General features: G+C 43.7%; 1 protein-coding gene across 4 annotated transcripts in view; it reads right to left on the bottom strand.

Annotated features, from left to right (window-relative positions):
• The window catches only part of SLC22A23 (solute carrier family 22 member 23), a 106,161-nt gene that overhangs the window by 61,996 nt on the left and 18,647 nt on the right, over positions 1 to 25,518 (bottom strand). For all 4 annotated transcript variants that reach the window (XM_021385392.1, XM_021385394.1, XM_021385395.1 and 1 more), the window contains exon 3: positions 22,753 to 22,907. In XM_021385392.1, the coding sequence (XP_021241067.1) occupies positions 22,753 to 22,907 (155 nt within the window). The remainder of the gene's footprint in view (positions 1 to 22,752; positions 22,908 to 25,518) is intronic.

Below are 25,518 nucleotides of genomic sequence, written 5' to 3'. Positions count from 1 at the left end.
ACCTGCTAGCTTCTAACTTGCACTAAGGGAAGAAAGTTTTTTTTTTTTCTAAATGGATGTCTAAGATTAGAACATGGTTTAAGGAAAGGCTTAATGACTGAAAGGACACTCTTCCTTCAGAAGCCCTTTCCAGTTTTAACAAAGGGAGAGTGGAGCAACCCCAAAGAGCAGGGAGAATTGAAGCAGAACTATGACTATTTGGTCATACCATATTGATAGGTCACACCTATCAACTGATCTCACCTTTCAAAAAGTCTGAGCAATGCTACAATCAAGAACATTATCGTCTTACAGCAAAAGGAGGACACAAACAATTTAAACCTTAACAGAAAGCACAGCTCTTCAGAACAATTTTGATACAGCTTTAAACTTAATGCACCACGGGCTCTGACCCTGCTGGAAGCAGTTGCTAATGTTGAATGTTTTAGACACTTTTTTTTCTCTGTTCCTCTGGGCCACATGAATAGTAATGGACCACTGTGCAGAGCTAAAAGGGACATAAAATTAGATCCTTGCCAAATTAGCTGTAACACTAAGTAAGAGCAAGAAAGCTAAAACATATCAGACAAGGAAGTGTCTGAACTCAACAGAGGGTGAAGAGCTAAATGGAGAGTCTTACAATTCGAAAGAATGCAAGCAGTGAGCCAGGCTACATTTGTCCCAGGACAGAAGAACATTTGAAGACACAGAGGGACCAGAAAGATGTGTAAATGACACAAACAGAAAATCGTCCAGCCAAAAACTGAACATTCCACAGCTGCAGCAGCAGCAGAGGACATGAACTACTCAGTTCTTCAGGAACACAGGACTGAATTTTCCCCAGCTGAAGAGGGCAGAGATAACCTTACCCCTAACCATACCAGTGAAAGACAGATGTGCTTACTTTCCTAATCTCACATGAGATCTCTGCAGTATCTCCCAAGCTATCTATCATAATTAGAAAGATCTGAGGTTTCCACTGCAGATCCTGTGTGATAATCTTCTCTCTGCTGAAAGCCATTTCAATTTTATTTGCACACCTACCAGTATTTCCCTGTTCTCCCTCCTCTCCTGGTATTTCATAGTTTGAAACTCAGATGCTCTTGCAGAGTTAAAACAAAGATACTGCCAAGAAGCACGACTGAATATAAACGGATTCACCAAAAATGAAGGAAACCTAAGATACTACCAGAACCCGAACATTCCAGATAAAACTTTCTTATCCCTGAATCAGCACATTTTGCAGTTCTCCGTATAGCTTTCTTTACCTGTTATTGCTTTGGATATCTCTGCAATGCATGAAGTATTGGCATCAAGAGTGCACAGAACAACTTCTCAGGAAGAGACTTTTCTGTGCCTCCCCAGTCTTCCTGAGTCTATCTAATAGTGATGCCTGGCCAAACTTTTTAAGTTTTAACTCAAGGCTGAAATTGATTTTGATTCTTCAATGAAATGTTCTCCCTCATCTTCTTTTTAGCTGATGTTCACGTTTTCTTTATTTAAAAACAGATCAAGCAGCTTCTAAATTTAGTTTTTGCTCAACTGATCTTCCAAAAATATTCATGTACCTTTTTTTAATTCATGCACCTTTTTTTAACTCATGCCTCCATCAAACTTGGAAAATAATTAGCAGTATCTCCTTTGTTGTGGCTGTCTAGGAGCTATATATATATCCATGCAGAATGGCAGAAGTTCCCGGGTCATTTCTAGTTCATTTCACTTCTGGCTCTACAAATCTCCACCCACACAAAAATTATTATTAATTAATATATGAGGGAAAGAGGAAAAAAAAGAAAAGGGGGAGAGCTGGAAACAAGGACAGAAAAGCATCTTCATCCCCCAAATGCTTAAGTCCTTTTCCAAGCTGGCCAACTTCAAGCACATTAACTACCATCCTGAATGCAAACTACTTCTAATCATGCCCTAGCACTTTTTGTAATCAAATCCCACTGCTGTAACACCTGAGCTTGTCATCAAGACTAAGGCAAGACCTTGTTCATGAAGAGAAGGATATTGCCTGAAGCACTGCTAGTGACAAACAGAGAAAGTAGATTACCAGCACTGAAAATTCTGCACAACCTGGTTCTACAATGCAGGATTTCTACAACAGTATTAAGAATGACCAAACAAAAGAAGAAAGAAACCTCTTCATCACTCACCTAATCTAAAGCACTCATCTTTGCTCTGGAATGCAGAGAGGATGCGTGCAAGTGATCAAGCCCTAGCAAGAGAAGTAAGACTCCCATCTCCTATAAAACACTCAACAATCAGACTGTTAATTCTCAGTGAGATAGTTAATAAGAGTCTGAACTAAAGAAAGCCATCGGTTTTTGGAACGCTGATGGAGACAGATTCAAGTGTAAAAGCACTCAACATCTGAGAACAGAGCTGATGCAGGAAGGAGACACAAGAGGATGACATCTCAAAAATGTGAGTTATAAGTGTTTGCAGGACAAACAGTGAGGAGAGAAATCCATGAGAAAGCCTTGGGAAATTACAAGGAAACAGGAGCAAAAAGCTTCCAGTTCACACTGCTTATTCACAAGGTTTACAGCATTCTTTATCAGCTAGCCCTGCTGTAACCTATTGTTAATACACACTTCTTAAAATACACCCCATTGTATTTAAGCTACCAAAAAACAAGTAGAACTGTGACAAATAACCTGGCATTGCCCTTGTGGTGAATATGCTCTAGCAGTACTACTCTAACTGAAATCCTGTCTTTTCACTAAGATCATACCTGTCTTTTGGCTTGGTACAGCCTGTAGTGTGTTGTGCACAGTTTGCTCTTCTTTTAGTATCCCAATGAATAATTTAGTCCAGATGATAAATCCTTTTGTGCACTTCAGGCATTCTCCCCAAGACTATCAATGCAGTCCCAAAGTATTGAACTGATGGCACTTAAGTGGGCGTATCGACTGCTCCTCTGCCTGTATTTGGCCTGCTTCATAAGAAATATAGTTCAGAGCACAGATCGACCAGCCCACGACCTATTTGTCCTGTAACGCACAGGAGAGATTTTACTGAAATCCATACAGCATGAACAAAGGGGGTACTCCGAGGGCGCTTCCTTGTTGTTGTTGTTTCTTTAAAAGAAAAAAAGGTGGCATGCACTTGGTATAAACACCCCTTCCTCCTCCAGTTCTGAGGGAAACCCAGATGTCTCCCTGTATTGCACAGCGGAGCATCTCATCAACATTGACTTTGCCCTCTCTGATATTCAAAAAAATCCCTTCCTTGCTTTGTTCATAGGCAGGACCAGGAGAAAGCTTTACACCACGGCTATGCTAAAGTCCTTCACGCACAGCATGCGTATTCCCTGCAACACAGAAACTGTGCCATGTTTCCAAATAGCATCACAGGTTGTTTACAGAGACAAGCTGACTAAAGATATTTTTACCCTCATCTCCCAAGACTGATTTATAATTAGTAGAGCCTTTGAACAAGACACACTTGCAGCACAGCATCAACGGGCTTTCTCAAAAGAGGGCTCCATGCAGTGCCTGGCCTTCCCAGGACAGCTTTTCTTAATGACTTTTGGTGTAACAGAGCAATGGGCCACCCTAATGCAGACATGGGTGGGGCTGCTGGACACAGCACAGACTAGGAGTTGTGAGTGAAGGAAAGCACCTTGTGGGTGGAACTCCCCCAGGAAGAAGTATTCCTTCTCCAAGTGGATGATGCTCCCTACAACCTCTCTACCACTGAGCTGTCAAAAGTTTCTTCTCTTTTACAGGTATCTTACGATTTGCTTTGCTGCTGTGTGGACAAACAGCAGTTGCTTTGCAGAAACATCTACAGGGCAGCGACCAGCAGCATGTTTTGCACTGGCTGGCCTTGCTGCATCCCTTCCATTTGCCTGGAGCCTCCCTACAGCTCTGTGGCTCAGCTCATGGGGGGGTGCTGGCCACGAAGCTCAGGTCTGAAGTGCTCCTAAGTGCCTGGAGCCTCCAATATAGACAGCTGCTGTAGAGTGTCTTACAACACACAAATATGACACTCCATCTGCAACAAAGGCTTCCTTGTGCAGCAGCATAGCCTGAGAGGGGATCACAAGGGCATGTAGCAAGGGGGTAGGAAAGCAGAGAAACTGAGCCGGAAGAGGGAGAACAACAGGAAATCTGAATCCAGCTGCCTCTTCCTCCTCCTCCTCCCTCCTCGCCTCATTATAGTGAAATACTAGGTCACTCAAACTTTGCAGCATTTCACTCACTTTGTGTTTATGAAAAGGAGAATAGAGCAAGTGAACCCCCCTGGGGTTCCACTGCCCCCAGGTGCTGGGGTGCTGCTCCCGTGGTGGCCCCCAGGCACCCAGCACTTGAAAGGCAGCAGCTAGAAGGCAAGGGAATCCAAAGTCAGGTAACACTTCTGGTCTCATTCCCAGGACAAGACAATTATAAACCCTCCATTTGCCCAGCTCCATCAATTGCCAGGTCAGGTAGTTTCACCCAGCAATTTGCCTGCCTAAATAAAACCACAGAGAAGTCAGCACCAAAGCAAAAACAGGGAGTAGACTCCATAAATTGCAGTGACATCCACCCTGAATTCTTATCTTCTTAAAAAAGAAGGTCTGGGGGTTTAAATGCAAGCAGAAGTATTTATGACAATCTAAGTAACCCTCCTAAACATAATTAGCAGTCTTGTTTTGTTCAGCCATGAGGTCACAAAGATACCTTTCCTATTCTGCCAGTCTTCACTATAAAAAAAAAAGCCACCAGAAACCTCACAGATGAAGCCCACACTAAATTAACTTGGCTTCCTGTCTTCCTTTGGCTCAAGTAAGCAAAGCCATTACCTCAGGAGAAACAACACTCCCTACCTGCACCAATGAGACTCCAGGATATTTCAACACAAATGGAAAACCTAATCAAAACAGCCGCTGCAGTGAGCTAAGAAACAAACACCATCCACTGAGACCTGCTTCATTAGATGTGCCCGTGCTGTTCCTGACAAAATGTTGTCCCCTTTCCACAAGTTTCTTTGCCATATCTCAGACTGCTGAGGCTCCTCCTCCTATCACAGTTCTGCCCTGCCACCGGGAAAAAGCTCCTTTTGCTCAGTTCTGCTGGCAGTTCACCAAAAAGTAGCAAGATCACTTCCCACAGCAGGTTCTGCTTTTACCGTGCAGTGCTGATCTTTGTGGCAGTTCTCACATTTTCAAGGGAGGCAAAACGTTAGGTGAATATATGCAAGCGACAGCACTTTCTAGCTCCCATACACTGAGCAGCAAACGATTCTGAGCTGTAAATTAAAGGCTTCCAAGTCCTGAATTGGCATTTGGTGCCTAAAAACTAATAGTTGCTTTGCATTGCCTTAGCTATCCTGACTGCAACCACTTCAGCGAAGAGAAATAATCGCATGGAAAACGCTGGCCAGTTTCCAAGGTAAATAAATAGCGATAAACTGAGAACAGCTGAAATTATAATTACAGACAACAGTCAGTTTGGTTCTGCATATAGAGTAGCCAGGGAGAATAGATAAACAGATCCTCTCAAAAGAGGAGGAAAGCAGGGGAAGCAGCGTATGGCCTCTAGAACAGTGTGGCTACAGGTGGGGCGGTGTAAAGGAAGAAAGCTTGCAGCTCAGAACATATTTCTCGTGAATGTGTGCTTGTCGGAGCCCTGCACACAGATCTGGCTCCCGGTGAGAAGTGTGGTCTAATGCTGGCACTTAGCTGTGCTCCTCAGTTCAGTTAGGAAGAATACTCAAGTTTGTGCACTCCAACTCACAGTTTTTCCACATCACCAACACAAACTGCAAGACAGTAGGAGTTTTTGTACAACTATCCCTTACAAGGAGTTACATTTTGGAAAACAAAATTGGTAACTAATTTGTTTCTAAAGCAAAATGCGCACAGCTTTACAACAAACAGGCAGTATTTCTGATGACTCGAAGCATCGCTGCTATAGCAGCATTCCAAACTAAACCGTAGACCTCAGCAATCCTGGAAATGTGTGCACTCCAACATCTGAAATGAAATGAAGAGCTGTGCATTCCTGTGATCACAGTGGGAAGCGCATACTTTGCTCTGATGGCGCACCACTGCCTGTTGGATGTCCTGCTGAAAACTGACAAATGACTAAAATAGCACCAAACTGAAAAATAATACTGTTTTTTCTACTAGCCATCAACGCTAACCAGTACTCATCATGCGCACAGTTACCAACAGCACTGCAGGGAATTGAGGAGCACAGACTTGGTTTTAACCAATTTTCTCTGTTGATTCAGAAAGAAACACTGTCCCACCAGCAACGCCAGGCAGTAACTGCACAACTGAGCTGCTCCAGGCAACGCATACAATCTTGTTTGGGAACTGAGCAGTGCCCCAACTGGATTAAAAGCAGTTAGATGAGGCAGAATGACGTTATCCTGGTCTTCTGCCTCTGGAAACCTGGGTTAGAACACAGGTTCAGCCACGAAGGCAGTATTGCGTGGTCTTAACCGCTAAAACAAAGTTAAAAAGACAAAAAAACAGCACTGAGGAAGCCTCCATTTAGATGTCACTGACTGCACTGCAGAGACCTTCAGAATTTAAGCTCTGCATATTTTTGAATACAACAAAGCAGGGAGGGGATCAATTCAAAGGGCTTACGGTGGCCATCAGCACTCAGTGCACTAGCTGGAAACACATCTTGCTTGCCAGAGATAGGGCTCTCCACTTCTCTGTCCGCCTCTTCCCGCTCCTTGGACTTTAGAAACTAAACCAGAACCACGTTACTACTCCTTTGTTCTCAAAAAGATTGCTTTTCCTTCCTCTCCCCAACATACCTTTGCCAGTCCTGTTTTCATGCCACATGGGTATCAACCAGACTTAATGAGAAGTGGAAGGGTGGGCAGGACAAAGCCCAGCACACAAATGTGACTCTCCCATCTGAAAACAAGTAGCAGGAACTGCTTAGCTCAGAAAACACTGCTAGGAAACCTGAGGGGATCTCAGGAAGAAAACGGGTACTGACACCGCAAGCAAGTACAGAGTCCTCCTGCTTCACACCACTCATGTTGAGGCAGAAGCGTTCCACCCCTTGACTCATTTTTGCAGCCTTCTTCTGGACAGTCTCCAACAGGTCCACTTCTCTCCTGCACTCCTCTACATCTGGACGCAGTACTCCAGGTGAGGCCTCACCAGCGCAGAGCAGAGAGGCAGGATCACCTCCCTCAACCTGCTGGCCATGCTTCTCTTGATGCAGCCCAGGGTGTGGTTGGTTTTCTGGGCTACGAGGGCACACTGCTGGCTCATGTCCAGCTTCCCATTCACCAGTACCCCCAGGTTCATTTTGGCAAGACTGTGCTCCACTCTTTCGTCTCCTAGCTTGTACTGATAGCAGGGGTTGCCACAACCCAGGTGGAGACCTTGCACTTGGCTCTGTTGAACTCCATAAGGTTCTTCTGGGCTCAGTGCTTGAGCCTGTCTAGGTCTCTCTAGATGGCATCCTGTCCCTTGGGCGTGTGGACCACACCACACAGCTTCATGTCATCTGCAAACTTGCTGAAAGTGCACTTGATCCCACTGTTGATGTCACTGATGAAGATATTAAAGAGCATCGGTCCCAGTACTGACCCCTTAGGGACACCACTTGTCACTGATATAGATGGGTAAGTGCTCCAACAGGGTTTTATTTTTAATTTGTAGGTTTACTTAGTTCCCACTTAGTTCCCCAGGCAGCATCACAGCCATTCATTTTCATTAACTCTCCTTTGAAATAACAAGGTGAATTAGAGAATATAAGTAATAGGCACCCTGTGCGCAGCAGTAGCAGCTTCCTCCCTCCCTCCACCTTCTCTCCTTGCACTCCCCATATACTTGCTTCACCCATCAACAAACCAACAGAGAGATTGTGAAGATTAAGAACTCTTAAATACATATATTTTTCCTTTAAAATAATCAAGATGACAAATACCAGGAGATTACCGATAAGATCTGTCAGACTTTGAGCAGATACTCTTTAGCACCCCTGCCTTTCAGAAGTCAGGTTAGTCACCAATAAATCCCAAATTCAGATATTCAGAATATGAATAGGCATTTGTGCTCTCAGATCATCTAGTTCTGAGAGGAAAAGCAGAGCACATTGTGTTTGAATGAGAAATAGTTGCTATTAACTGTCAGGAATTGGGTTTCACTTCAACGCATTTGATCCAACTGAATTCCAAACCATCCGTTCATAAACATGGGATGCAAGGAGGTACAAATAAATTCTTCCAGCCTCTGCTGCAAGTCACTGAGCTGAGCAACTCCAGCAGCAGTATGTGGTTAAATCCAGAAGTTGGTACGGATGCTGAAACCTCAGCAATTTCTCAACAGATTAATTTACTTTTTGTCTCTTGAGGGGAGAAGTTTTAAGCCTCTGACGTATATATCAAAGTACACAGCTAGCTTAAAGCAGGAGATGACAAACAATTGCTAAGTTGGCTGTCCTCCAGCTAATCAGCCTGCTTTGACTCAGATTCATCTGCGAACTGTTGTTAAAAACCAATTGCTTGTTTAATGGGGCAGAAAGATGAAATCAATTTCAATATGCACATCTGAAGTGTCCCTCTTATGTAAAAGGGTTGCGTGAGGGAGTAGGGGACGCTCACTTCCTTCTGGCTGCGTAAGTTGCACTCACAATTTGTTATCTCTACAGGTGCAGAATTATAAATTTACATTATCTTTTTGGTGTACAGCATCCTTGACCCTTAGCTAGTACTTGTCCGTGGCCTTCAGGGAGATGACAGCCTTACACCCAAGTGAGATCAGTTCACACTGACTCATCAGGTGTTTCATTAAGAAACTGTGCCAGCAAAGGAACCAAACCCAAGAAGTAATGAGAATGCCAGCTGCTCTGCTACCAGCACCCACAGTGCACTACAGAGGGGTGGTGATGAGTGGAGGAACAGATCACGCTGTTGTGTCCAGGGAATCCAGCTGAAGCTTATAATAGACATAAGCCATTAAGTGCCACTGCCAGGAAATCACCACCAATAGTGAGGCAGACAGGCATGGCATGATATGACCTTGCTCAGGTGAAGAGCATTTCCACTGGATCAAAAGTGGATGTAATGCCATCAGCAAATCTATAGTGACACATGAATGCATGACTTGCTCCCTCTCCCTGCAGAGTCACAGTGGCTCAAGATTCCCTAGAATACTGGGAAAAATGGGGGAGGGGAGCCTGGAATTGAGAGGAAAGAGCGGCAGCAAAGTTTGGGGCAATGCAGGTAGGGAGAATGAGACAGGATCACACACGCATACAAAAAAGCACTCTCTTCCTGCGTTACACAGAACGTGAGCATTGCCAACAGAGCCAAGCACACCAACATTAAGAAGCCAGTTTTGTTTGCTTGTAGATCTAGCACCTGATCTGAGACCATTTTACCATCAAACGTAACTAAATTCACAATTTGTATCTGCCAGCCTTTCATTATGCACCTTAAACACATCATCTTTAGAGGATAAAGTACATAGAAAGGTTAAATAATTCCACACTACACACACACACACACACACACACACAAAAAAAAGCAAAAGAAACAAAATAAAAATAATTGAGTAGTACTTGGGAATATATTCCCCCTGGAATGGAGTTCCAGCAGAGTCCAGGACAGTAGGAGAGGGGCAGTCTCTCTGCTCTTGCCTTTGCTGCACCATTCAAAGGCTTTCCAGGAGCTTCCCAAAAAAGGCTCTGACTTCATGCCCAAAGGCTTTGGACTGCTGCCTTCAGTAATCCTCATTTAAATGAACGGGGCAAGGAATACTCACTTGGTTATCAGGTAGAAACACACACCGACACTGATGTCTGTGGAGTCTGGGAACAACTGCCTTTCCCACCTCACACCCACGCAGCACACAGTGTATTTCTGAGAACGTTTCAGGCCATTCTACACTACGCTCAGTCAACATTTTCTGTAAAACGATCTCAGTTCATTGCTAAGAATTTGATGCAGAGGGAGAGAAAAGAGGAGACTACTCCAACAGTAGATTATATACATTGTGTGTGTGGGATGGGGAGTCTCTATCCCACAAGAAATTTTATTTTGACATCTGTTTTCACCCAAGTCTGTCCTTGTTGCTTAGGAATTCCCACGATACAACAGAGTAGTTCAGCAAGAAGACTGCAGTAAAAATATACAATCCAGGAATCCAGGCATGAGGAACAGAATAAATATCACATTTATGAGCATCGCATTACCTCCAGAGACCGCAGAAATTAAATTTGACCCAGAACGAGACATTTACAATTTCCACAGCACAGAGGGATGCCACGGAAATCAAGCACCTTCTGTAGAAAGTTTATCTCAAGACAATACAGTTTTCAAAAGAAGAAACGCGCGTATGTTTTCAGGCAGTCTTCTCCTCCTGGAAGTCATTTGCTATGATTTCCATTTAGTGCTTTATCATGTACCTTTTATCCATTTTCCTCCATTCACTCATACATCCATGTTTGCTAGGTCTGCTGCTAAAATTTCAGAACTCTAAATGGAGGAGGGAGGGAAAAAAAGAAAAAGAAGGACTGTAACTCCTTCATCAAAAACAGTGAGCTGAGAGAGTCGCTCCCCCTTTCCAAGTGAGAATTGTGAGCTTATCTAGAGGCCATATATGCACACCACTCCTCATTTCTTCCACTTCCTTTACTGGGGTCCAAAGGCTGTTGCCGTTCCTTCTCACAGCATGATGTTGTGATTTCTTTCCTTTTGGTTTCACTCCACCCGAAATGCATTCTCTAGTACATGAGAGCCTCATCTGCTTTCAGCTCAGTCTGAATGCAGACAATAAATGTGTGAGAAGGAAAGGCTGTGTTCCCTCAGCTGCACCAACTCCACTGCTGATGCAATCTCACAGCAATTGTAAGGCAGATCTCTTAAAACACAGAGGGTAATAGCTCAAGAGATGCCTCTGAATTTCTCAAATCCCTATTATCTTGCACATCTGAGTTCAAAAACAAAACTGGCTAAATCAGCAGAACTCAGAAGGTGGGAACAGGAGGAGCTCCATGTGAGTTTATCCTCATGAGTCAGTGTGCAGCCAAAGAGTGAAAATGCAGTTCTCCTGCATGGTGATCACAGCAATGGGAAAGCTACGGCCGTGATCACTGAGCATCAGCATCTGCTGGGATGACACCAGGGGCACAGTTCTCATGCAGTAAAACCTTTCCTTAAGGATCACCAGGAAAAAAAAAACCAGTGACATTCCATCTAATACATTTTACACCAAATGCCTGACTTAAAATTGACTAAAGGTTTATATCACAGCAGCACTGCTTCACACCAGCTACGAACTGTACAAGCATAACTGCATTGCAGTACAAAAAAATAGAGATGTTCTGGTTTGGCATTTAACCTTGTTAGAGTAACACCTTAAATGTAAGTCACTAAAATTCTATTATTTGAAATTAGAATTATGCATAATGTTTTGCAGACCAATATTATCAATTCAGAATCATCAGGACAAATATATTTTTCTATAAATCTTTGTGAATTGTCTTAATATGTTATAAGATGTGTTGCAGCATACCTTTCTCATTGGTCTTTTCCAACGAATAAGCACTACTGCCTTCCACTGCTGAGAAAGAAAACCTTTATTTTCAGTACTACTATTTATAGCAAAAAAATATGGGAGATATTTGAAGACTAAACACACGACTCCAGAAACTTCCCTTTGTATTACTCAGTTTAATTTTAAAATAAAGATGTACGCACTGTATTCAGACATGGTAAGGCAGCAACCTAAGCAGCAATCAAAAATTAATAAAGAAACAAGGGGGAAAAAAAACACCAAAACCTGTGACAATCCTAAAGGCTTTGGGGAAGATCAAGGTCATATGAGCTGAGTTCAGTGCAGAGAGAATCTTTCAGCGTCCTTACACTAGACGCAAGCAGTATCATCTCTGCCCCTCAGTCCTAACTTTTTATTCCCCTCTAAAGCCAAAAATGAAACCCAGTCTTCTCCTTAAAGCGTTTAATTTACTGAAAGAACAGCAACAAAATGACCTTTTCAAAGGCACTGGGTCTTTCCAGAATTGCAATATCAGATTGATGGTCTGCATTTCTGCTCCTGAAGGTTTGGGGTTGCCAAGTCCACAATCAAGTTGTTTTACTCTGAATCACACGTTATTTGTTGTCATCGGCAGACTGGAGGCTTCTATTTATTCACTAATTTAGATGTTGCTAAGAAAAGCCAGCCAGAAAATTGGAAGTCTCCTAGGCAAGACCTGATCATATTTGGTTCTCCAACTGAGTTTTAGAAGTTTTAAATAAATCCAAACGCAGTTTCCTCACACCAAGAGCTGAAGTAAATAAAGTTAAACAAAGCCATACAGATCACTGTAAATCATTTTTAAGAGTCTTTCCCTCTGCTGCCAGTTTATCCACTCATCCCCAGTGCACGTTAGTGCCCAGAAGACACGAAAAGACTTCCATCTGCTACTACTGCAAGCAGTCAGCTGTCCTGGGAGGAAACGTCAACCTGTCCAAGACTCACGTTTCTAAACACAATAAACCTGCTATCTCTGCCAAGCTGCAATTAAACACAGCCTAATCTTTGAAAAGCCTGTAAGAAAAGACATTCTAAATTCTGTGTTCAGGAATGGCCCATGCAGAATAAAGGCAAGCTTCACAGTGACTTGTAACAGACTAATCTGTTTTCAACCGGAGAATTTCCAGACTTCAGGTTGCTGCAATAAGCATGCAAGAATGAAATTGCATCTACAGCATAGAACCACAGCAAGTTACATTTTATCTCCTTCCAAGAGCAGGGAAAAAGCTTCAGCCCATTTCTGCAGTGTAATTTTGATATTTTACCTACTTCCAAAGATCAGAGCAAGGAGGAGATCTGTCTCTTCATCTTCTTTATAAAAAGCCCCTCCAGCCCTATATTGGACAGGCCAGCAGGATATGTCTCAAAGATTTCCAGTTCTGCATGCAGAACCATGGTGCAGCTGGGTGCTTACAGCTGAGTGGCACCAGGCAGGGACACACTACTGGGTTGAAGTAAAGATGGAAATGCTGCATAAGTAGATGTTTTCTCATCAGAACAGACCTCACACGCTAAGATTCCCAAGCAGGAAAAGGTATTAATATGTCCCAGGCACTCAAAAGACCAGGAGGGCAGTACTGCCCAGATCTGCAGACTAGCATGATGCATAGCCTGCTTCTCTTGGCTGTGCTTTTGTTTCTGAAATAGCTAGGATAAAAAAAATCTTTCATTGTTGCTGTTGCTCTTCACTGGATAGGAGTGGATTTCTTCTTTCAGAAAAGTATCTGTCACATTCCCTCTTACCAGGAAGAAGAGAGAAGATGCAGCTGTTGTACATGCTATGCATTCTGTTTTCCTTACTTTTCCTCTTGGGTCATGCACAGGCTATTCTTGTTCTCTGCCTTGCCATGTGTTACTGTCCTCAGAGCTGTGTGAAGCACCTAACCTCAGCCAAGGAAGGAGTCTAAAATGTCAGGACAGGAAGAGAGGCAGCTGCACAGATACTTATTTTTTATTTTTAGTTTATTGAGATGTAACACTTGGTCAAGAAGAACGAAGTTGGTCTCCTTAAGAAGTTGAATCCATCAGGTTAAAAGTTTACAAGATGCAGACTGAACTTCACATCTTCTCTTCTGGATGTATCACAGCCACTAAGAATGAAGTAAGCAAGGACGGGACAGCTCTTCAGGCTGGTCCATAATTCTAAATGGACACGGAACATTTCAAAAGACTGACACGGGTAGAGCCAAGGATCATATACTCAAAGCTTCTCCTGTCCAAATTCCAAAACATTCAAGTGCAGTAATTAGTTTTCTCTACTCTACAGATACATGAGAAGCCATTTTTCCAATCAATGACCAACACTGACAGCTTTATTTCTTTAACTTTCAAAGCAGAGTTATTTTTTTAATGGATCTATAAACCAAAGGCTCTTGAATTAATTTTCTTCAAGTCTCCTACAAATATATTTGTTTTTGTCTCGAAAACAAGTCAGTCAGGTTTGAGATTAAACCCCCTTTTCAAGCAAAAGCTATAAGGGAAACCAAAATGGGATTTTATTAGGAATACTGGTTGCAATTGCAACATACAAGCTACTTCTACCATTATACAACTTTTTTTTTTTTTTTTTTTTAAGTTGCTCTTGTTCTTCCTCCCTGCCTTTAGCCCATTCTTGTTTGCTATAATTAAAAAAAACCCAAAACACACAAAGCCCCAAAAGCATTTCTTCTTAAATTGCTTCTCCTGTCTGACATTGATTCTGCTTCCTGTGTGTTTTCGGTGCATCTTTTCCTTCTAAGCTCCATCATCAAGTTGCAGAGCAAGTTCTGTGCACCCAGGATGGAGCTACATTGCTAGAACAGCACCAAGATCCAGATGAAAACATCACTGTGTCTGGAAAAGGGCCTTGCAGAGGAGCTGAGAGAGCAGCACTGTACTGCCCACCAAGCAGAAAACTTGAGGGATTCATTAATCTGTTTATTTTAAACAACGATCCCTGGTCCGTGAGCCTAAATATGCGTTGAACTGAATGCTTCAAAGGAAAAAACCCTCCTAATTTCTCCACACCATTAATCTGAATGTTTGGATAACAGCTGGCACCCAAAGCAACTTACCTGTGCCTCAGCACTGGGACATGTGGGTACTTATTTCCAACAGATAACTGTCAATTGCAGCACTCTGGCAGAGTTTTCCCTCCGCCACAACACCAAAGGCCTCCTCATCCTCAGCTAAGGAACAGTGATCCACTGTCACCTCTGCCAGCGGTTACCCTTCTTGGAGGGTACACAGAAGCAGAATGAAATGCATGTCCACAACCTAATATGTTGTGGATGTGAGATAAGCAACTGGTGGATATGTATTCACACTCCAGTGCCTGACCACACTGGAGACAACTGAGGTTTTACCATACAAGCTAACAGTGCGCCTCTACAGAAGGCAATCTCTGCCACATACGAATAGGACAGAAAGATGCCAGAAAGAAGCCACAAGTATGGTTTATCTGCTCTGAATTCCTGTGAACACAAGCTCGACCGAGATGCTAGGCATCCAGGAGCCAAGGAAATCATAGAATCATTAAGGTTGGAAGAGACCACTAAGATCATCAAGTCCAACTGCCAATCCACCACCACCACACACACTAAACCATGTTCCTCAGTGCCACATCTCCATGTTTCTAGAACACCTCCAGGGAGGGTGACTCTACCACTTCCCTGGGTAGCCTGTTCCAATGCATTACCACTCTGAGAAAATTTTCTCCTAATCCAACCTGGATCACAGAGCTGCAGGAATGCAGATCCCAAACATGTGAAGCAACAGTGGGCCTCACTCCCTCTCACACTTCAGAACAGAAACCCTTCACCAGGAATATAGCCATATTTCCAAGCCAAGCTGCCTTCTTCAAATGCTCCTTTTCTCCAGGAGATTGCCTGTTTTATATCACCCAACTAAACCTAAACTCAATATGATCTGCAGCAGAAAGGTTCAGTACTGAACACACTGGGTACCTAGACAGACCGTTAAGCTCAGGTTATAGGACTGAAGGTGTGCTTGCAGAGACATGTGCATTACTCACTAGATTCCAGTGAACTGATTTGTTCTCTCACAATTCATACCACAACCAGAATTTGAAGAATGCAAGCAAACAAATTTTCAAACTAATAACAAACAATTGCGCCTAAACTTATCTCTAAGAACTACATGGTTGTATGCACAGTTCATTTAAGAGGGGATGAGATGTTTTCAAAGAACATAGCTCATACTTATAACTGCAGCATGTGCTTCGTAGAAAAAATCATATGCAGTGCAACTTTGAGTATTTTTCTTTAAAAAAATGAGTTATGAGAATTGGCACAGCATGTTGTCAGTCTACAGAACTTAATCATACAAATAAAGGCAAGAATTAAAACAAAAGTGAACTTATTATATCTGACAAAATAATATGCATTTTTAGAAATACTGCAGTGAGCACTGCCTAAAAATTCCATGCTTTGAGTGAAATTTAATTAAGTTGAACTAGTAAAAAAAATTCCATGGGGGCATGTTATTTGTAAGTGAGAAAATAAGAGTCACGTCTGCGTGACTGGGGATGGAAATTTGGCTAGTCTTGTTAAATTATCGTTCCTCTTGAAAGGCACATAAATATTTATGTGAATTTGTGTGCTGACATTTGTTGCTAGACTTAATATTTAAGTCACTGCAGATAACTACTAAATCCACCTTCCACATACATGTTTTTTTCCTCTGTGCACATCCTGTTGCCACTTGGATTTTTCTGACAAGTCTGTAAGAACAAGAAAGAAAGGGAAGCAAAACACTGTTCATAGGTGATTTATGAACCTATGATTTCCTCCTCCTGGAGCAGAAAGTAACAGCAAGATGTGCACTCATCCATGCCTCACTGGAAGAAACAACTGGGAAAACACCCAAGCCTGTGTACTGACTACATTCCTGGCAGCTCCTGAGCTTCCCAGCACACCCCTGCCCATCTTAGTTCCAGCACTAGCACTACCAGCTTAAAAGTTCTGCAGGGGGACAGATGTAAGCCAAGGGAAGGGGACAGCTAAAACTTGGTGAGCCAACAGACTAAGCAGAATAGCCTGCATATGCATGGCTTCAGCAAAAGATGCTTTCTGTAGCAGATTCAGGAAAAAGAATAAATAAGTAAAAATCATGACTGACAGAATTTTCATATCCCTGTCTCTGATCCACTTGCGTCTCTCAGACAAGAAACATACTTCTTAGATCATGGAAGTATGGATTGATGGGTTGATGGTTGGACTTGATGATCTTACAGGTCTTTTCCAGCCTTAATGATTCTATGATCACTCACACAGCTGTGACAATATCAGACATACAGCAGTATTGCTGTCTGATGCGCCCTGTAATGAGACACTGCCATTTTCCCGCTGACGTGAACAGGGCAGCTGGAGCACACACACACAAAGGCATGTAGGAACAGACATTTTACAATTTGACTTAAAACAAGGCTGTACCACCACTTCATTTGAGTAAAGGAGCTGCAAGTGAAAGGCAGTATTTTACTATGCATCCACCTTAGACACTCCTTCTTACTGCTCAGTTCCACAAGCAACTGAGATTATTTGAAAAGTGAGGAGGAGTCAACCTCCCCTTTCCTTCCAGTGGCTGTGAGCTCTCAGGTGTGCTCATCCCTCCAGCACAGCTTTAAGCCTGCTCACCATTACTCAACTTAAGAAATAAAAATAAAAAAACCCTATAAAGTTCACTACAATTATGATCAGTTACAAGCAATTGCACAACAGAAGGTAGGATTTCTCATAATAACCTCCCCAGGAGCTTTAGAGAGAATACCCTTTTTATTCTCCTTTGGCATATTTTAAGAGTTGGTACAAATTTATTTCAAATTGGCTGCTTCAAATAGTATGGCTTTTCCAGGATTTGGGAAGAAGTGTTCACAATGCTCCAAGGGCACCTCAGCCCCGGAAAACAGATTGCAGAGTTAAAACAAGCGTGCCGGACAGTGCTCCATGGGCAGGCTCCACGTCTCTACAAGAGTTCACGCCACTCTGAGCAGCAGAAAGGGGCAAGAAACACCAAGGAGAAGGAGGCCAGCAGACTCTATGAGGAGTCACAGCTTAATTCTACCAAAGAGCTCCAAATCATTAAGCAATTAATGGCCAATTTAGAGGGATTTTTGTGCAGTGGAGCCCTCTGTGATCACCCCTCCCAGACCTGCATTGGATGACTCAGAGCAGGAGAAGGGTGGTTATGTGAGCAGGAGAAGGCTGGTTACGTAAACAGAAGGTAGGTGGCTTAACAACCTTGCTCTTGTCACCAAGTGTCAGCAGAGAGAACTGCGTGTTACTGCAGCACTGAAGAGCATGTCAACGCACTGGAACACAGCCGGATGTTTTCCACTTCCCCTGATTTGCAGAAGGCATTACGGTGTTTTTTATTTCACTGGCTCAGATGGAACGGCATAGGCTTGGAGCCTGTGGTCTGCAGCATCTCACCTGCTTTGCCTAGCCAAGACCACATTTGCTGCTGAAGAGTCAGAAGGGGAACATGGAGAATAAAAATCGAGCAATTATTGCTTACACCACTCCAGCTCCAAGGGAGGTGGGGGCTGTGTGCTTGGGGGTGCTTCACAGCTCAGCATCCTAACTCCACATGCTTCTTTGCTCATTCTTCAGCATTAGCAAGCTTTCTAGCATGCTGCTCCAGCTTTCCAGGATATGCATTAAAAAAAAAAAACAACAACAACAAATCAAGGCAGCTTCAGAAATCACACTGAGCCCCTATCAGGTCAGTGCCTTGTAATTTTCACAAGTAACAGGTTAGGTTGACCTAGCTACAAATAAGAAAGATACATCACAGCTGGGCGTCCTAACCAGTTTGAAAACCTTTGCCAGCATTCTTCAGCCTTTTGAAACACAAACTATTATTTTTCACTGTGTTTCTACCTTTTTCCTCTTAGCAATGAAAGGGAGAAAACAATGTGCCTACTCATCCCACTACTACACATTAGAGGTGCACCCCCTGCTTCCTCACTCCAGCCTGCAGAGATGATGTCTCCTTTTCAGCACATCTATTTTCAGAGCCTATTTACTGCTCCATTCAAGCCTAAGCTTTCTAATTTCACAGCCTAATCTGCAGTCCAGCCACCCATGAAACAACCGAACAGCCTGCAAAACCACACCACAGCTCCCGTAGCTTGTTCTCAGGTGTGATCACCAGAGCTGCTATGGGAGCTGCAGAACAATACTTTCCGCCCCCACCTCCTCCTTAAATGTAATTAACACTATCATCCCAGCTTCTGCTGTGGGAAATGACAGCTTCTGCACCCCCAGGCCCAGAAAACACCTAAAGGCAGGTGAGAAGAGACTACCGGGCACATCTTGCTGGCAGCAGGATCTCTGCCCTGCCCTTGGAGGTATGGGGACAGCTTCCCCGTACAACTACTGATGCCAGCACAGCCTCTGCAGTGGCATGGGCAGCAGACCTCCTGCTTGCAGCCCTGCCAGGTCTTGCATCAGCACATGCAGGTTGTGAAACTTGCCCCAGGGAAGTGCAGTGTCAGGCCAGGACAATAGCCCCACCAGGATAGTGACCCAGCAGCCACTCCCTTCGTGCTCTCTGGAGTCACATTTGCTGCTCGCTCCCGTGGCTTTCACATCTGCTGAGCATACTTTGTCCCAAAGGGCTCGCAGCCAGAGAGTAGAGCTATCTGTGGGGAGTGGCACACCTTCGCCAGCTGTAAAGGCCTGCAAGCATCAGCTAAGGCAGCACTCAGGCACACGTGGCACTGCTCAGGGTTGCTCCCCCTTGCCTCCCTTTCAAGGCCAACTCCTCCTAGGACCAGCCACAGGTCCTTCAGCCTGGCAGCAGGCTACAGCACTCCACACCCAACTGATGCGAGATGCCCATCCTGCTGTCTCAGCATCCTCCTACTCAGCCAACACAGGTCACCAAACCAGGAACCCAAGCTCCGTGCATCAGGCTGTAGCGCACAGCACACTGGGTGGAAGAGGCAGGAAGCTCCACTACAAAACGAAAGCCTCTCAAAGCTGCCTGTGTTTCACAGAATTGTAGTTTCTTCAGGGGAAAAGGACCATCTCCCTCTTATTCTCCCAAACAAAGCAATGAAAGCAGCACCGAGAAGAAAAATCCCAGGTTCATTCCTCTTCTGCTTGCCCCCTTCACAGCAAGTGCCAGCACCCATGCAAAGACCATCTCCTGCAGATTCACCAGAAGTTTCACCTGAAACCCTTTCCCAGAATAAGTTTTGACAAAAACTAAAACAACTGCAAGAAAGCTTTTCACCTTAGCTAAAGGAACTACCTGGATTTGTTAAGTCCTGAGCAGCAAGATGCTGCACAGAATCACAGAATTATTCAGGTTGGAAAAGACCTAAGGTCATCAAGTCCAACCATCACATAACACTACCAGGTTCACCACTAAACCATGTTCATAAGCACCACATCAACATGTCTCTTAAATCCTCCACGGATGGAGACTCCACCACCTATTCCAATACCTAAACACACTTTCCAGGAAGAAATTCTTCCTGACACCTAATCTAAACCTCTTCTGGTGCAACTTGAGGCCACTTCCTCACATCCTGTCACATTATCACCTGAGAAAACAGGCCAACAGGATCTCACTACAGTCTCCTTTCCAATGTGCAGAGCCTACAAGAAGCTAACTCATGGCAGTGCTGAAGCCAGCCTGCAGTGGCACAGAAGGCAAGGCCCATCTCAGGGCTTGCTCAGCACGCTGGCAGGGACCCACAGGAAAACCACATTAGGCTGTTGAGAAGAGCATGGTGTGAACGGTGAGGGCAACTCAAGTTCAGCAGCTCTGTGTTTTGAAGGCAGCACTTTGGTGCTATTCCCACTCCCAGAGCATCAGGATGGTTACTTATAATTTCCTTGAGGCACACCATAAATCCAAGCAAAACCAGCAAGCTCGACACAGTGTAAAGAGGATCTCTGTGGCAGACTAATTATCTTTGCAGGCTATATAAGCCTGTAGAGTTTTCTTCTGCTCAGTGGCTTTAGAAACTTCAGCTGGTGACTCTTTCTGACTGAATAAACTTTCCATTTTCTATTGCTCTGCTCAGGGCAGCCAAGTGAGAATTCTCAGGCCCAAAGCTTCTGTGGAAGAAACCAAAACCAGTAACAAAAAGGGAAAAGGGGCTATGAAACAGAAGAGGACTCCACAAAAGGCCGCAATGCCTATGCAGACCAATGCCCACTTGCAATGAGCACACTCACAGAATCATAGAATCATAGAATGGCCTGGGTTGAAAAGGACCTCAAAGATCATCGAGTTTCAACCCCCCTGCTGAGTGCAGGGTTGCCATCCACTAGACCAGGCTGCCCAGAGCCACGTCCAGTCTGGCCTTGAATGCCTCCAGGGACGGGGCATACACAACCTCCTCGGGCAACCTGTTCCAGTGCGTCACCACCCTCTGAGTGAAAAAACTTCCTCCTAATACCTAACCTACATCTCCCCTGTCTCAGTTTAAAACCATTCCCCCTTGTCCTATTGGTATCCTCTCTCATAAACAACCATTCCCCCTCCTGTTTATACACTCCCTTCAAGTATTGGAAGGCCACAGTGAGGTCTCCCCGGAGCCTTCTCTTCTCCAAGCTAAACAAGCCCAGTTCCCTCAACCTTTCCTCATAGGAGAGGTGCTCCAGCCCTCTGATCATCTTAGTCGCCCTCCTCTGAACTTGTTCCAAGCATGCAGGCAGTTACAAGCAAACACTTCAACTATGGTGGGGGGTGGGACTGAAATCAAATTCAAGCTCTTGATCTGAATCAAGCAGAGCATGGACTAACCCTGATCTTCCTTTTTTTTTTTTTTTGAATGGGACCTTGTCTGGCAAACTACTAGCAGATAACTCTAACATAATACACATACTCTCTCTCAGGTCCATAATAAAATTTTGGTATATATCCCAACAAAAATTTTCAGTTACAATGACTCTCTTAAAAATAAAAAAAACAACAACTAAGCAACCAAGAAAAATGTACATATGCCACTGAGCAACAAAAACATCAAAACTAGCTTAAATTCCAGCTCAATATCCTACTGGTAAGAGCTATCCTTGGAAGGGAACATCTTTCTTTACAGCCAAGATCATCATGAACATTTGGAGTCAACTACAGCAGGACAGCAGAGGGTACGTTTGATGCTAGTTCTGCTTCAGCAGTGACCCTGTCTGCATTGCTTTCTTCCATCCTAGCAAGATCTCTAGGGCCATTAAGTAAAAGGGTCAATGAAGTTTTCACTGATATTATATACAGCGACAGGGGGAATACAAAAAAAAAGATTTGATGTCTTCAGATTTTTACTTTTTGAGGAAGAATTCTTGCTAGGGATTACATCACCAAAGGCAAGGGAAGCAGGAAGAAAAAAAGTGAAACTATCTTGGGTACTGTATTGCCTACTACAAAGAAGTGCAAAACAGAACAAACCACTGTGTATTCTAGTCAGGTTCTTTTCCCCTTGGCACAGTCTCGGAACAAAATACCAAATACTGTAGAGCTTAATACTCCATGTAGAGTGAGGATACTGTGGTATCTAGCCCATAAGGATTTAGTATCTATGATAGGAAGTTAATAAAATTTTATGAAGATTTGTACAACAAGTCCCAGGATATACTTAGGCAATACTTTTCCAGAGACATAATAAAAAGGGGGAAATGTTGTATTTTTCCTCAGGTGGTGTACTACCTGTTTATCACAAATAGCAAAGGAAACACAAGCATACCGAGCTTGTGCTCTAGAGTGACACATTTGGGGTTGGCAGCACTGCACATGCACCCACTGAAGGCACAGTCTCTGAAAGGGGCTTCCAAACGTTTTGGCAACAAGTTTACCAAGCATCTCCCCTAAACACTATGAGCACACAGACATTTCTCACAGGCTTTCCTTCAAGATTCTCTCAGGTTTTATCCCCCTCGAAATACTCAAAAACAAAAGAAGTACAAAGAATCAAGAAGCTTTGATAAGAAGATATCAGGCTCCTCATCTCACATATTTTTGCTGTACTTCACAATCCAAGGCAGGGACAAGAGACCTCTTAGCTACAAGTAGCAGGGGAATTTTTGAAATAGGTCCAGACAGGAAAAGCGTGGAGTCTCATACCGAGCTCAGTAACACTCTGTACCAACTTAAAGAGATAGCTGCAAAAATCCCTACTTTGTTATCAAAACACAGGCTGAAGCTTTTTTCAGTGGGTACAATTCAGAATTGTTTGCTTGCAGGATGCCCCAGAACAGCAAGCTACATACTCAGTAAATGCACATTTGGGTGGGCGATAAAGGCATACTCACGCAGTGCGTACAGGGAGAGGACTATTCCAGCCAGGCAAAACCCCTCAAAAAACCTGAGTGTGCTGAACATTGTCACGTTCACTGAGAGTGCCACAGTCAGTCCAAATATTAAAATGAATATGACAGAGAAGAGCAGTATGGGCCGTCGACCAACCCTAAAAATAAGAAAGGAAGTAGAGAAATGGTGTTAAAAGCCAGGGTGGACATAGTGCTCCAGCATTACAAAGAGTAGCATAAGACATGCAATCCCTTCCAAACATTCCCACTCATTTTTAATGCTTGTTCTGTTCCCCCAACCCTGCTGCTTACCCACTTGATTTTTCAGTCAGCTTTGCGTTGACAGATTAATTTCAGATGGGATTAAGCAGGGTCACCATGTAATTTGTTACTTCTTGACTAAGACATCAGTTGACCAATTGCACAACACCAACAGTGAACAAGGAAACTTCTAGGAACTACAGTGGGACCATAAACAAATATCTTGGAGATCAAAAACAGCTTCTCAGAGCTTTCTGTACCAGAAGATGGGTTTATGTTACATACGTTACATGATGGTGTATATTATTTCACCAGAGCCTACAGCCACAGAGCTTATTGCAAAGGTCTCCTCTTCCCAACAGGCGTGTGCTTTCCAGCCTCATCCGCAAGAGAAGCACGCTCAAAAGATCACTTTTCTTAGCCTCGTTATTAAGGACAAGCCTAAGAAACAGGCACTGAATGTAAAAAACAGTGCCTGTGCTGCTTCCCTAATCCTCAGAGAGCCGATAGCAAAGCTCGCAGGGAAGTGGTGAACTCCACTCTTCCCTCCACCTCGCATCCCCATAGTGCCTGCAAAGACCCACAAAACCAGTTGGGGAGGGGGAAGAGGAGGAAGAAACCACTCCAAAGCAGCCACTGGCAACTGAGGTGTGAGCATTTGCAGCCCTCCTTGGCAGGGCAAGATTTTCAGCTCCAGATGCTGATGAGGAACTATGCTGCTACTAAACACAGGGCACCTGCTGCAGAGGTCAGCTCCTATGCAAAGACTCATATTCCTTCTACATTTCTCACACACTCGCTGTTTATAATTCCCCTTCTCCCCCTCCCCCTTCCTGTGCAAGGTGGATAATATGAAGCACCAGAGTGCGCTGCTATTTTTAAGCAAAAATTGGATCGTTAGGTGGAGATTTCCAAAATTTTTCAACTTGTCAACTCCCACAAGTTTTCCAGTGGAACTGAGGATTTCTTTCAGTCAGCTCCATATGCCACTTCCACAAAGAATATATGAACTTGCTTTTCGTAGGCAGCTTTCACAGACCCATTCAAAGCAGACTGTCAGCTGCAAGCCAGCCATCAGGCTGAATGTGAGCGCAATAAAGAGCATACAAACCTCACTACCAAAGCCAGTTTCACATACTGAAGTGTTTTGATTCAATTATTTGATTGTTACCAGCAGCTGTAAAGTATATTTCATACATGCAGTCACAATTAAAACTTTGGATTTTGCTTTAAAATGGAACAGAATCAATGAATTAAGGGGCAAAGGGCTGGAAGAAGACATCATATTCCATGCTTTTGGGAACTGGAAAAGCAAACCAGTACATGTATCATCACTTACACTTTTTCAGAGTACACCGGAGATGATGATAATGGATGGATTTCCAGGTTTTGTTTTTTTTTTTTCCCAGCTGCAGCATCAACTGCAGGGCATCTCACCAAGACTTAACCCGTTGGTGCCAAACATTTAATGTTTATAAGAACATTGGTCATCATTTCTGGAGCCAGGAGCTGGGACTTGAGGATTCGAGGGCTACAGGTCCCTTGCAACTCAGGATATTCCATTCTATGAAAGCAGCAAATACCAGGTGGCAGGCTGGAGACCACAAGGTCAGAGCAGATGGTTCTTCATTGGGATGCAAACCCAGCTCATCAGAGATGAGCCTTGGGGAGAGAACACAGCTTTTCTTCCCCCTCAGCAACATGCAACGTGCTGGGAACACGGTGGACACGGTGGCAGTTGCTGCTGCCTGTGCTTCATGTTTTGTGTTTATAGGGCTCACAGCACTTGGGGAGAGAGGGAAAGTACCTCATACCAAACCTTGAATACAAAAACTGCGAACTTTGTGCTATCAGCAATGTGCGCAGAATTTCACAGCCCGGTTTTCCTAACAGTCAAGCTGTAATTCATACTAATTAGTATTTGTGGAAGCATTTTGTAGATGAAAGGCATTAGGCAAGCCCTTGGAATTAGGAGTTTAATTCTCATCACAAGCCTGACCTGCCATTTCCTGACGTTGATTAAAAAAGGCTCCATGCTTCACAGACATCAGTTTCCTTCCTCCCCTCCTCCCACCCTCTTTACTTGAGGTTACCCATCATTAGTGCTTGGAATTTCTTCCACCATTATACAAATTATGCAAATGAATATTTGCTGCTAACAAAGAGTCGGGAGATCCTCCTGGGCTTCTGAAAGCCCCCTGAGGCCAAGCGAGCCCCTTAGTACCTCCTGCCAGATACAAAGCTAGCGTTTTTCCTCATCCAGAAATTCATTACATTCCTCAAAACAAAAAAATCAAATCTGCAGGGCAGCTATCAGCCACGTCGTTGGTGATCCAGCAGTGTTTTGACAGGATGTTGTCTTAAGAGTACATAAAGCCTTTTATGTGTAGACAGAGTTATCTGACTAACACTACATGGAAATGCTTGTGAGAGATTAAACCATACACAATCTCCCTTGTAAAACAGCCCCGGGATGCTATCTGCTGCCATCCACACTACTTCAGAGAC

This window comes from Numida meleagris, chromosome 2, assembly GCF_002078875.1.
Source record: "Numida meleagris isolate 19003 breed g44 Domestic line chromosome 2, NumMel1.0, whole genome shotgun sequence".
Taxonomy (NCBI): Eukaryota; Metazoa; Chordata; class Aves; order Galliformes; family Numididae; genus Numida; species Numida meleagris.
This window is presented reverse-complemented; position numbering and strand designations above follow the sequence as displayed.